The sequence below is a fragment of the Cyprinodon variegatus genome, unplaced genomic scaffold (genome assembly GCF_000732505.1).
Source record: "Cyprinodon variegatus isolate N-32 unplaced genomic scaffold, C_variegatus-1.0 Scaffold179, whole genome shotgun sequence".
Taxonomy (NCBI): Eukaryota; Metazoa; Chordata; class Actinopteri; order Cyprinodontiformes; family Cyprinodontidae; genus Cyprinodon; species Cyprinodon variegatus.
Genome location: NW_015150632.1, coordinates 1,244,901 through 1,256,115, shown reverse-complemented (window position 1 = coordinate 1,256,115; position 11,215 = coordinate 1,244,901). Strand labels below are relative to the sequence as shown.

The 11,215-nt window shown below is 37.3% G+C and overlaps 1 protein-coding gene across 1 annotated transcript in view; it reads left to right on the top strand.

Moving 5' to 3' along the window:
- The first annotated feature begins 1,618 nt into the window (after positions 1-1,618).
- tbc1d19 (TBC1 domain family member 19) overlaps positions 1,619-11,215 on the top strand; it is a 22,539-nt gene continuing 12,942 nt past the window's right edge. The window contains exons 1-10 of the mRNA XM_015378833.1: positions 1,619-1,813; positions 1,946-2,018; positions 2,118-2,163; positions 6,460-6,535; positions 6,688-6,762; positions 6,994-7,057; positions 7,817-7,863; positions 7,959-8,069; positions 10,315-10,387; positions 10,774-10,812. Of these exons, the coding sequence (XP_015234319.1) occupies positions 1,718-1,813; positions 1,946-2,018; positions 2,118-2,163; positions 6,460-6,535; positions 6,688-6,762; positions 6,994-7,057; positions 7,817-7,863; positions 7,959-8,069; positions 10,315-10,387; positions 10,774-10,812 (700 nt within the window). The 5' untranslated portion in view covers positions 1,619-1,717. The remainder of the gene's footprint in view (positions 1,814-1,945; positions 2,019-2,117; positions 2,164-6,459; positions 6,536-6,687; positions 6,763-6,993; positions 7,058-7,816; positions 7,864-7,958; positions 8,070-10,314; positions 10,388-10,773; positions 10,813-11,215) is intronic.

Genomic DNA, 11,215 nt, shown 5'->3' with positions numbered 1-11,215 from the left:
CCGGCTTTCATTGTCATTGTGTCCTTTAGCAAGACACTTCATCTACATTGCCTAGTGATGGTGGTCAGAGGGACCGGTGGCGCCCGCAGTGTACAGCAGCCTCACTTCTAGCAGTGAGCCCCAGGGCAGCTGCGGCAACAATGAAGCATGCCACCATCAGTGTGTGCATTAAGGGGTGAATGACTGAATTTAATCTAAAGCACTTTGTTCAAATCTCCTGACTTGAAAAAGATTTATAAGATTAAGCTTGGTGATTTAGGGCTTTATATGTGAGAAGGGTTTTAAATTCTATTCTGCATTTAATGTGAACCCAATGAAAGGAAGCTAAGGTTGGAGAAATATAATCTCTTTTTAATTTTCATCAGAACTTTGCTGCAACATTTAAGATCAGCTGAAGGCTTTAAACTAGAATATGTGGAGCACAGAATTGTAATATTACCATAAAAAAAAAATGAATATATGGACTCATTTTTCACTCCTAGACATGATATCTTAAGTTTTTGTAATATTCTAGAAATGAAAGAAATAAAATCTAAAAATGACAATTGATATTTTTATGTGGTAATTTAGGAAACATTAATAAAACATTTCCTTTAGGTAACCTGCAATCAGGCTTTTCCCAATAAACAATAGCAGATGCATTATAAATAATGATTGGATATATATAGGCTCAATAATTTAGTTCCCATGCTTGCTAAATCTTTTCCATCGTCTTTACTTACCTACTTGTGTCAATAAACATTCTGCATAATATTGATATTTACAAGCACTAATACCTACATAAATTGATTATTTGATCATTTTTTTTAAATAAAATTGTTATTTATCTATGATTTCACTGAAGACTCCCAGATGACTTGCAGAGACTCATTCCTTTCTCTTTACCCCATATAACACAAAATCAAGTTCTGAAAATAGCATGAATTCTGTATTTATCATCTTTGATGTTAGTATATTGTTGTCCATAATTAACCAAAAAAAATGTAATGTTTTGAATATTCCACTTGAGAGTATTACTGCTGCCACCATCTGTATTAGAGGGAAAACATGATAGGGGTGGACAATGATTGGCTAAGGGTGGCCATGGCCACCCCTGGCCCCCCATCTAGCTCCACCCCTGCTAATGACTGAGGATGGCAAACCAGATTAATGCTTTGGTTTGAAAGTTGAACATGACATCTGGAGAGTTAATCCAAAATAGAATATTATCGTTTATTATTTTGGTGGATGATAATTTATCATCCACCAAAATTTGCTATGGTGACAGGCAACTTCCATGATATATACCCTTCCAGAGTGTTTTAAGAGAACATTCATTAAATACATATTTGTTGTCATTTTTGGAAAATAACGGTAGATTAAAAAAAAAAAAAAGATTTTCTTAATGTGCTGATTATATTTTCAATCTGACGTGCCAGAACCTCCCCTAAACCTTTCAGGACTGTTCTAAAAAAAAAAAAAAAATCTGTAAAAATATATTCAACACATTTTTATGGAATGTCAAAAATTCAAATAGCGTCTGAATTTTTACTGTGTTTTCTGAGAACCTGTGGCGGTTATCACTTTGGTCGGAACCAAAGTATCAGGTGCTTGTTTCCTGCGCACCGACCTTGGTTGCTAAGTAACCTCTGCAGCTGCTGTTCTGAAGGATGCTGAGAGTTTAGCCGCAGCGCCTGATGAAAGCGGGCCGTGTGAGGGGCTCCAGTAGAAAGCGGGGATGGAAGAAAGTAGCGAGTTAACTCTGAGCATCGCTCACATCGTCCAGCGGCTCAAAGGAAGCCATTTACACTCTCAGATAGAGAGACAAGCTAAAGTGAGTCGGTTAGCATGGGGCTAAAATGATGCGCAGCTAGCTGCTGCTGCTTGTTTCTGACAGTTCTCCATGATAAGCAACTTTTCTCTTTATTCTTCAACTTCACTTATCCAATAACACGTTATTTTTTAGGACTGTTTACGTCGATCTGAGATCAAATTGGAGTCGCTGAAGGAAGACGTGCGCAGTTTTCTGAATAAATCAGGTGAGAAGAGGTTTTTCTAGAGGTAAACACCTTCCATACATGAGAAAGAAGGATAAAGATTCCTGTGTGCTAATGCTGCTCTCATCGTTTTGTATTTAGGTTGGGAGAAAAAGCTACAGAATGCTGTTTACAGAGAGCTGCATGTGTAAGTTACATTTATTTTATAATAGGGTTATTAAACAATTAAACATTTTAATATTTTTTTAGGTTAAAGGTTGAATTGAGGTTAGGGCTGGGTATTTTCGCCAAAGTCATGAATCGATCCCAATTTTGATTCATACAGTTCTAAATCGATTCATTTCGATTCGATCTGTTTTTACAATAATGAAAGTGGTTCAACTGTGTTTCAAAACACTCATTTATTAAATTTTTTTCCTGTCATATTAAACACAAAGTGCAAACTTGTAAATCAGACAGTTTAAACTTGAGATGTGGACAAAGTTGACTTAAATGCGCAAACCTGTTTGTGAAAAGTGAAAAGTGTTTGCTGGTCAGCCCCCATTTGTTAATGTCTGCTGTCAACCTATAGGCTATATTTGCAGCTGTCTGGTTTAAAGTAATCTTGAATGAAACCATTCATTATCAATGTAGTGAGAAGTCACCTTAATGTCACATGTCCAGCACATTATCTTTAGCTGTTTCAAATCCAAAGTGGTTCCAGACATCAGACTTCCTTTGGAATGGCTTGCTGAGCGGTTTGTTCCTTGGGTCTGCATTTGCACACTCCTCCTGCTCATTTGAATGTGAACGTCACAAACCTCACTATAAAACTAATCGATCTCATTCCCTACACATCGATTTTGCAAAAATGTAAAAGGAATCAATTCAAAATCGATTAAATCTATTTTTTTACCCAGCCCTAGTTCAGGTTCTCATCCACAGTCATGGAGCTTTGTTTGAAATCCACTTGTACTGTAAGCTTGTTTGTTTACTATAAATCCTTATTTTCACCTGTCAGGTTAGGGTTAGAGGTTAGGGGTCAAACAATAACATGTGACTCTTTCTCCATCTAAATAGCTCTATCTCAGTTCATGTTATTCCCATCTTTTAGCCAGAGTTTCCATAACCTTTTCTGTTGTGTGTTGTTTTGATCCACTATCATAAGAAAAAGTTTGGGCACCCCTATTAATCTTAATTATTTTTATTTCTAAATATTTGGGTGTTTGCAAGAGCTATTTCAGTTTGATATACCTAATAACTCATGGACACAGTAGCATGATCAGCCTGCTTCAAATCATCCCACATACCGGTATGTTAAATGATATACAGGTGTGGGGATTGTGGGAAGGCCATTCCAGAACATTGTGATTATTCCTCTGCAGGAATGCCTGAGTAGCTTTGGAGAGGTGTTTTGGATCATTGTCTTGCTGAAATATCCATCACCGACGTAACTTCAACTTCTTAACTGATTATTGAACATTATTCTTAAGAATCTTCTGGTATTGAGTGGAATCCATGAAACCCTCAACTTTAACAATATTCCCAGTGTCAGCATTGGCAACGCAGCCCTAAAGCTCGATGGAACCTCCACCTAATTCTTCAGTGGGCAGCAAGTGTTTTTCTTGGAACGCTGTGTTTTTTTTTTTTTTTTGCCACCATGCATATCACCTTTTTTTTTATGACCAATCAACTTAATCTTTGTTTCATGAGTCCACAGGACCTTATTCCAAAATGAACCTGCATTGTCCAAATGTGCTTTTGCATACCTCAAGCGATTCTGTTAATGGTGTGCTTGCAGAAAAGGCTTCTGTCACATCACTCGCCCATACAGCCTCTCCTGGTGCAAAGTGCGCTGAATTGTTGAATGATGCACAGTGACACCATCTGCAGCAAGATGATGCTGCAGGTCTTTGGAGGTGGTCTGTGGGTTGTCTCACAACTCTTCTTCTCTGCCTCTCTGATATTTTTCTTGGCCTGCCACTTCTGGGTTAGATATATCAAACTGATATACCTGTTGCAAACAACCAAATATTTAAAATAAAAAGAATTAAGATTAATAGGGCTGCCCAAACTTCTTCATATTAAAATCAATGAACATTTCATTCTTTATTTGAATGAGGAGGAAAACAGAATATCTACTTTTTAATGTATAGGTTTTACTCGTAATTTCAGGCCATATGGCTTCATAAATAGCATTGCAAACAAATCAGTTTTCGAATGTGTTTGCAAATCTAAATCTGAAAATATGACTCTAATCTGTAGTCAGCCGTGCAACAAGCTTCCCTCATATTTTCCCCTTTCTGTGGTTCAACCTCAGAGGTTAGCTGCAGAACATTAGAGCCCTTCAGCCATTAATGACTGGAAGAAGTAAAGCAGCTGTTAAAGTTTCTGATTGAATTACTATTGGATGGTCAGAAATAATTTCCATTTAATCTGACTGAAATCAACAGAGCTGCATATAGGAGTGAGTAATAACTTAAAAAAATGAATCAAATTGAACTAGTCACAATCTTCAGTTACGTTTACTTCAGTAACTTTTAGAAAAAAAAGTTTTTAGGTGTAGTTGTATTCTTCTTTACATTTTACTTTTAATTAAGTGGTATTCTTGTGAGACTATAACTAATTCTAATATTACTTGAGTAAGATTTCTGGCTACTCTGCCCACTATGAGTATTCAGAAATTACAGTTAATATTAGATGTTCTAGCTGGACGTTCTTCATCCTTTCCTCACATTTATATGTTACCTTTACTGTAAAGATTGGTTTTATATGTTTATGAATTCAAAACCAAATTGGAAATGTGTTTTTCTACCCAAAGTTGCTATTTTGCAAAAAAAATAATTTGAATTTATGAATTTAATTTTATTATATTCTTTGAAATACCAGAATTTGCTCATAACTCAGCCTGGTTTAATCATTTTAAACTGGATTGGATTGGATTCTTTATTTCGAACATGCAAGAGAAAAAGAAAAAAACAATAAAACAATGTTTAAAAACATTGGAGAGAAAAACAACAAACCAGGTACCCTTCTTTCCTGAGTTAATATACCTCTAGTACATGTGCGAAAAGGAGTAGGAAGAAGTAAAACTTATGTGCTCCTACCCCTTTAAATCTTGTATTTCTTCAATTTACAATATTTATAATTATATTGCTATATATATATCCATATACATACATAAATATGTATAAACATTTAGCTTCATACATATATATAAATAAACAAAACAAAAAACACAAACAAAACTTTCTACAATGCTTCTCTATACCTTTTGAAAATAATTTCTTTGTACATTTTTTTTTGAAAAGGAATATGTTTGGGCATTGCTTTAGGTTCTCATTTAGTTTGTTCCACAATTTAACTCCGCAAATTGATAAACAATCTTTTCTTTGTTGTTCTACGTCTATTAATCTTAAAATTTCCCCTTCCCCTTAAATGGTACCCTCCCTCCCTTTCAGAGAACATCTTTTGTATATTTCCAGGCAATAGGCTATGTCTTTCTTTGAACATGAATACTGCAGTTTGGTATTCTATTAAATCATGGTATTTTAGCAATTTAGATTTTAGAAATAAACTCTAAATAAGATTACAGTTACTGAGTACTTGAGTAGCCATTTTACCAAGAACTCTTGAGTCGATTCCTACTTTTACTTAAGTAAAAAATGTGAAAGTAGTGTAGAGCTGCAACTAACGTTTATTTTATTTTATTTTTTTTGATTAATCGATTTTTAATTGGATATGAAATGATTCCTTAAAGAAGATTTTCTGCTAAATTAAACCAGGTGAAACTGAAACTTTTCCACTTGAGGAGTTCTGGATAGAGCACACTGAGAAACTAAATGTATTTTTATCTTAAATGCAAAATGTTTATATATTTATTTTTTCAAATCTTGGTATACTTACTGCCTTATGTTGGTCGCTCTGTCAGCTAAAGGCATGTTTTACAGTCTCTATACTCCATTTAATGATTAATTGATTACTAAATTAGTTGATGATTATTTCAATATTCGATTAATCACAATTAATTGTTTTAGCCCTAAAGTAGTGTTTCTTTTCAGTAAAATGTTTGGGTTTTCTACCAGCCTCTAGCTGCATAGAGGAATGGACAAACAACCTTTATCTAATGTTGAAAACTTAAGTCTGTTACAGTAAAAATGAAAGATTAAGAGCAAATGTGAAGCAAATTTAAAACCGTTCCTTCTTTCTCGTCAGACGCTACATTCTGTCACTCTTACATCATATAGTGAACTGCAGTCAGCCATGTTCCATCCTTTTATGTGTTTATTTGACTTGGTCCTTGAGTCATTCCGTTTACCCTGAGCAGGTTTGGACAAAAACATGTGATGCATCTAGTTGCATTAAGGCTGACAGACTTTCTTTCTCTTTTTTGATGAATTCATTCAGTTTCTAAAGTCTCATCTCATTAGCATCAGTTTATCAAAGCCGTCAGTCTTTCTGGGACGCTTGATGACATCTTTACTTCCTCCTTCATTTATTCTAGCCAGCTGCCTCTAAGCCATCCCACAGCTCCTCCAGAGCAACTCAAAGAGCCGCTGGCCTACATGCGTAAAGCTCAGGTCAGTACGCCTCCGCTTATCTCCATCTTCCTCCGTAGCTGTTTGACTCCGCTTGTTTTCGCCTGCCAACTCTGCGAGATGTTAACCTCGTTTTCCACGTCACTGACATGATAGTGATGACTGAAGCCAACTGCATGTGTGTGTGTACACAGGCCAGCTGGGAGAAACGCGTCCTCAAAAGCCTGAACAGCATGAGCACAGAGCTTGGAGTGCCTCTGGCCCGTAAGGTAGGAGGAAGCATGGTCCTTCAACAGCTAATGCAGCTAAACGACAGAGACTCCTATGGAAAAGCTGTCATAACGCTGTATTTATTTTTACAAGATGGTAACCAAGGCTGTTGTGTTTTATCTCCGTATAACTCTGCATGCACACGGCTGTATTTACGACTAAACGGAACGAGGCGGCGTAGCCAGGCTGTGTGGTGTTTTGTTTGTTAAAGAGCCTCCTGTCTCCCACAGAGGCCTGCAGCCGAGCAGAAGGAGCTCACCGACAAGTGGAACGAGATGGGCACCGACGAAGCAGGTCTGCAGACACTACCCAGGGGTTTGGCCCCAAGAGCCATCTGCCTGCTGTGACTGATCAGTGTTGATGTGTGTGCGAGTGCTGGCGCATTTAACATCAACTTAACAACATGCCATGTCTCTGCATCAGATCTACCACTTCAGTGTTTTCCTCTTTGAGCTATATTTATCCAGCCAAAGCTTTTCTAGAAGCTGGTCTCTAATGAGAATGTTTCTGCTTTTATTTTTTTTATGCAGCTTAGGGCCAGCATCAGTTTTTAGAGCTTTAAATCATAGCTGAATGACGTCCACACTTCATATAGTTCATCTTTATCGTTAAACAACTAACATGCTAACTCATTACTAATGTTCCTGTGATTTTCTCGTATCCACTTCTTGCCACTCTTCTTATGGGTTATTCAATCCAGCCGAATCTGTTGAGTTACGTGACAAAACGCGGCAGTAGGTTCAAAGGCTGCGAGTTCCTCTGGAAGGCACTTTGCTTTGTTGATAAATGTAGGATTTATGAGCTCTTTTCTATCTCCCGGTTGCTCGAAGCCGGCACATTTCCAGGGAACAGGCCGATCTCTAGTCCTTACAGCGATTTCACAGCTCAGGGATGTAGGATAACATTTAAGACTTGCCGTCCTCTGACTGTAAACATTTCGGACTGTCAGTATAGAAGCTGTCCAGACCTCTTCCTCTGACCTGCGCTGCACCTTCATTCACATCATTCACCAGGTAGAGAGTGTCACAGTGGTTGATTCTGCTTTTTTTGCAGACTTGAGTCGTTTCAGGCCCGTATACGCCCTGAAAGACTTCCTGGAGGTAATCGCCTTCCTTGTTTGCTTTTTTTCCCCCCATCCTCATTTGAAAAGTTAAATTCCAGCTCTTTTATGTCTTTTACTTGTTGTCCAATTTAGGTGTTGATAAGTTTGCGCAACTCCAACCATGGCAGCTGTGAGGACGTCAGCGCACGGAGCCACTGGGGCCTCATTCAGGTTCCCCTCAACGTCCGGGACATCCCACAGTTGGTAGGGATCTACGCAGCTCTCTTGTTTATGTGATACAGTAAGAGTTTATGGCGTCATGAACACTGTAACAGCCTGTGATGCTTGTGGCAGAGAAGCAGGCCCGCGGCATGACAGATCCTCCATTATGCTAACAACAGTGTACAATAGTATGCTGTCATTTAGACTGGAAAAATTGTGTTTTTTATACGTCGAAGCCCATTCAAATCAGATTTTAATCTGCAATGCAAAACATAACGACTACCAATGAGTTTAAATCCAGAAAAGATGAAGATAGCAACAGTAGCAATGGTTTGTGATGATGACTTCTTTCAAACTAGGGACCATCCTTTGATAAAGTATTTTTTCTTCTCCAGTTTTAAGAAACTGTTGTGATTAACATGTTATGTTAACAAGATATGCAATCAGGAACGATTATGGCAATTACCCCTGATGGTACAAAAGCAACACACTACCGTAATATATGCAAATTAAATTTAAACTACTCCATCATATTTAGTTACTTTAACACAAGTTAGCACGATAGGACATGAAAATAGTATATTAAAGTAACTAAATATAAAGAGCATTATTTTTTTTTTATGCAAACTGTCGGTTTCGAAAAAAAGCTGCCTAAATACAGAGAAGAAGAAACTTTTTTTTATATCAAGAGAAGACTGTTTTAAAACTACAGAAGCATTAGTAGAAGAGGACGGCTTTCAAACATTAGAAAAACTGTTTTAAAACCTTAGAGGAAAAGAAGTCTGTTTTGAAACATTAGAAGAAGAATGTTTTAAAACTTAGAAAAGGAGGATTTTAAAATGTTAGAAAAAGAAGAATGGTAAATGGCCTGTACTTCTATATACCGTACACACTCTGATGGTGGCAAGCTACATGGTAGCCACAGCTGCCCTGGGGCTCACTGACCAGGAAAACTCCTGCAATCAAAGGAGCAGCCTAGTCAATATATTCAGTAGCAGAAGGTTTTAAAAATTAGAAAAGGAGGATTTTAAAATGTTACTAAAAGAAGAATGGTAAATGGCCTGTACTTCTATATACACACACTGATGGTGGCAAGCTACATGGTAGCCACAGCTGCCCTGGGGCTCACTAACCAGGAAAACTCCTGCAATCAAAGGAGCAATAGAAGAAGGTTTTAAAACTTAGAATAGGAAAGTCTTAAAACCTTTGAAGAGAAAGAATAGTTGGAAATCATTAGAATAAGATGGCAAGTGGCTATACTCGCAATAATAAATGTTAATATTAATATTAAGGTAATAGTGAAACAGTATTAACTACTGTCATGTTTCTTTTAATAGAAATGTGACTTTTTGTCAAACCTTGTCTGGTTGCACTTTAATCAGGAGCTAATTAATGAGACATAGAAGGAGAGTTTGCGTCATCTCATGGATTTTTGTTGTTTAGTTATTCTATATCGTTATATTTTTGTGATTCAGCTATTATGACAAATCATTGTGAACCTTCATTTGGTAATGACTTGTCCAAAATGTTTATTGTGATGAAATTAAACTGACGGTAATAATATAAAGAAACATATTACTTTTTAACAAAGTTAACTTGATTAATTAATATAAAATATTTTACATTAACTAAGTAACTTGGCCAACGCTGGCATTTATAGCGATGGATGCTCAGCAAATGGGGCTTGAGTTGAAAAATCTGAACTTTTGTTTTACATCATGACATCCAATCAGAGACTGGTCAAGGTCATGACATACGGCTGAGGAATGCAGCAGAGATTAAGCTTTTTTTAAAATCTAAATTGAAGATAAAAAAGTGTCGTAAGGAATGTTCTTTAGAGGCAAAATGGTTCCTTTCAACAATTCCTCAAAGAAGACGACTATTTAGGATGTGACCAGAATCCTTATAGAGACTAGCAATAAGAGAAAGGGATTTGTTTTGTTTTATTTTACCTCCCTTACTGTCCTAACAAATTCCTTAAGCAGGTTGGCGGCCACCCAGGAAGGAACACTATCACTCTGTCTGCATCGTGTCCAGTAGGATGAAGAAGGAATGTCTGCTGCCCAGTATTAATAAGGCAGTCTAAGCAGTGGCACTCCAGTTTCTCTAAATGCAGTTTAGATTCTAGGTGGCTTTTATTTTTCAAAATGAAATGTGGGAGAGAATGGTGGAATTTGGGGATAAAAGCCCCAAAATGAACTAAATGTAGAACCTCTGGAAGAATGTTAATTTTGACAGGATCAATGTAAACAATACAGGGATCTATTGTGTTTTTTCCCTGTTATAGAGGCAGGCTTACTCAGAGCTGAACCTGAACTCCGGCCAGTTGGGGATTGACGACCATGGCCACGTCCATCCAGGTAACTACGGAGATCAGAAGGAGGTTCATGATCTACTGCGAACAAACACTTCTCAGAGCGGTCAGGCTTTCCCAGTTATCAGGCAGTAGCTTATAAAAAGCAGGTGCAGAGATCTTTCTTGTTGTGATTAAATACTGGTGTTTATCCATTGAATAGATTGGCACGCCCATCTGTAAACCCACTGGCTGTATATCAGCTAGTTCTGCTCTGTTGGTCGTCTGGGACTTCTCAGCCTGTATCTCCATGAAGTCCTCCGTGATATTGACATTGTTCCAGTGTATCGTTCATGCCTTAAATAGAGCGGACTGTGCTGTCAGTGTTTGTAAAGCAGACCGATAACAATGCTGACAGCTCTGTTCTGCTTTCTCTTTCCTCTTTGCTGGCAGACCTGTTTGAAAACGACTATGTTCAGATCGGCAAAAAAGGTTAGTGACGAATGTGTGAGTGTGTGTTTAATCCTTTTTTCATTGTTGAAGCTCTGATTTATGGTTGTTAGTTAGTGTTAATAAAGTTAAGTTGCAGTTTAAAGTGATCTGGAAAGTGTTTGGGTTTGTTTCCAACAGCTCACAGAAAAGTTTGGATGTGATTTCATTGTTTGCTCTGATCTGTTTAAGTATTGGAGATGAAAATCAGAGCGAATGAAATAGTGTCTTTATCATTGCCTGAATGTTATTGGCCTCATTTCCTCCATCCTTCATTTGTCTCTTTACTTTCATCCTTGTATCCTTTCTCCTTCTCTTTCTTGTATCCTTCTCCCTTCCTCCTACTCTTCCTATTTCCATTACAATTTTACATTGGTGTATTTCCAGTCCTTCCTTCCTTCCTTCC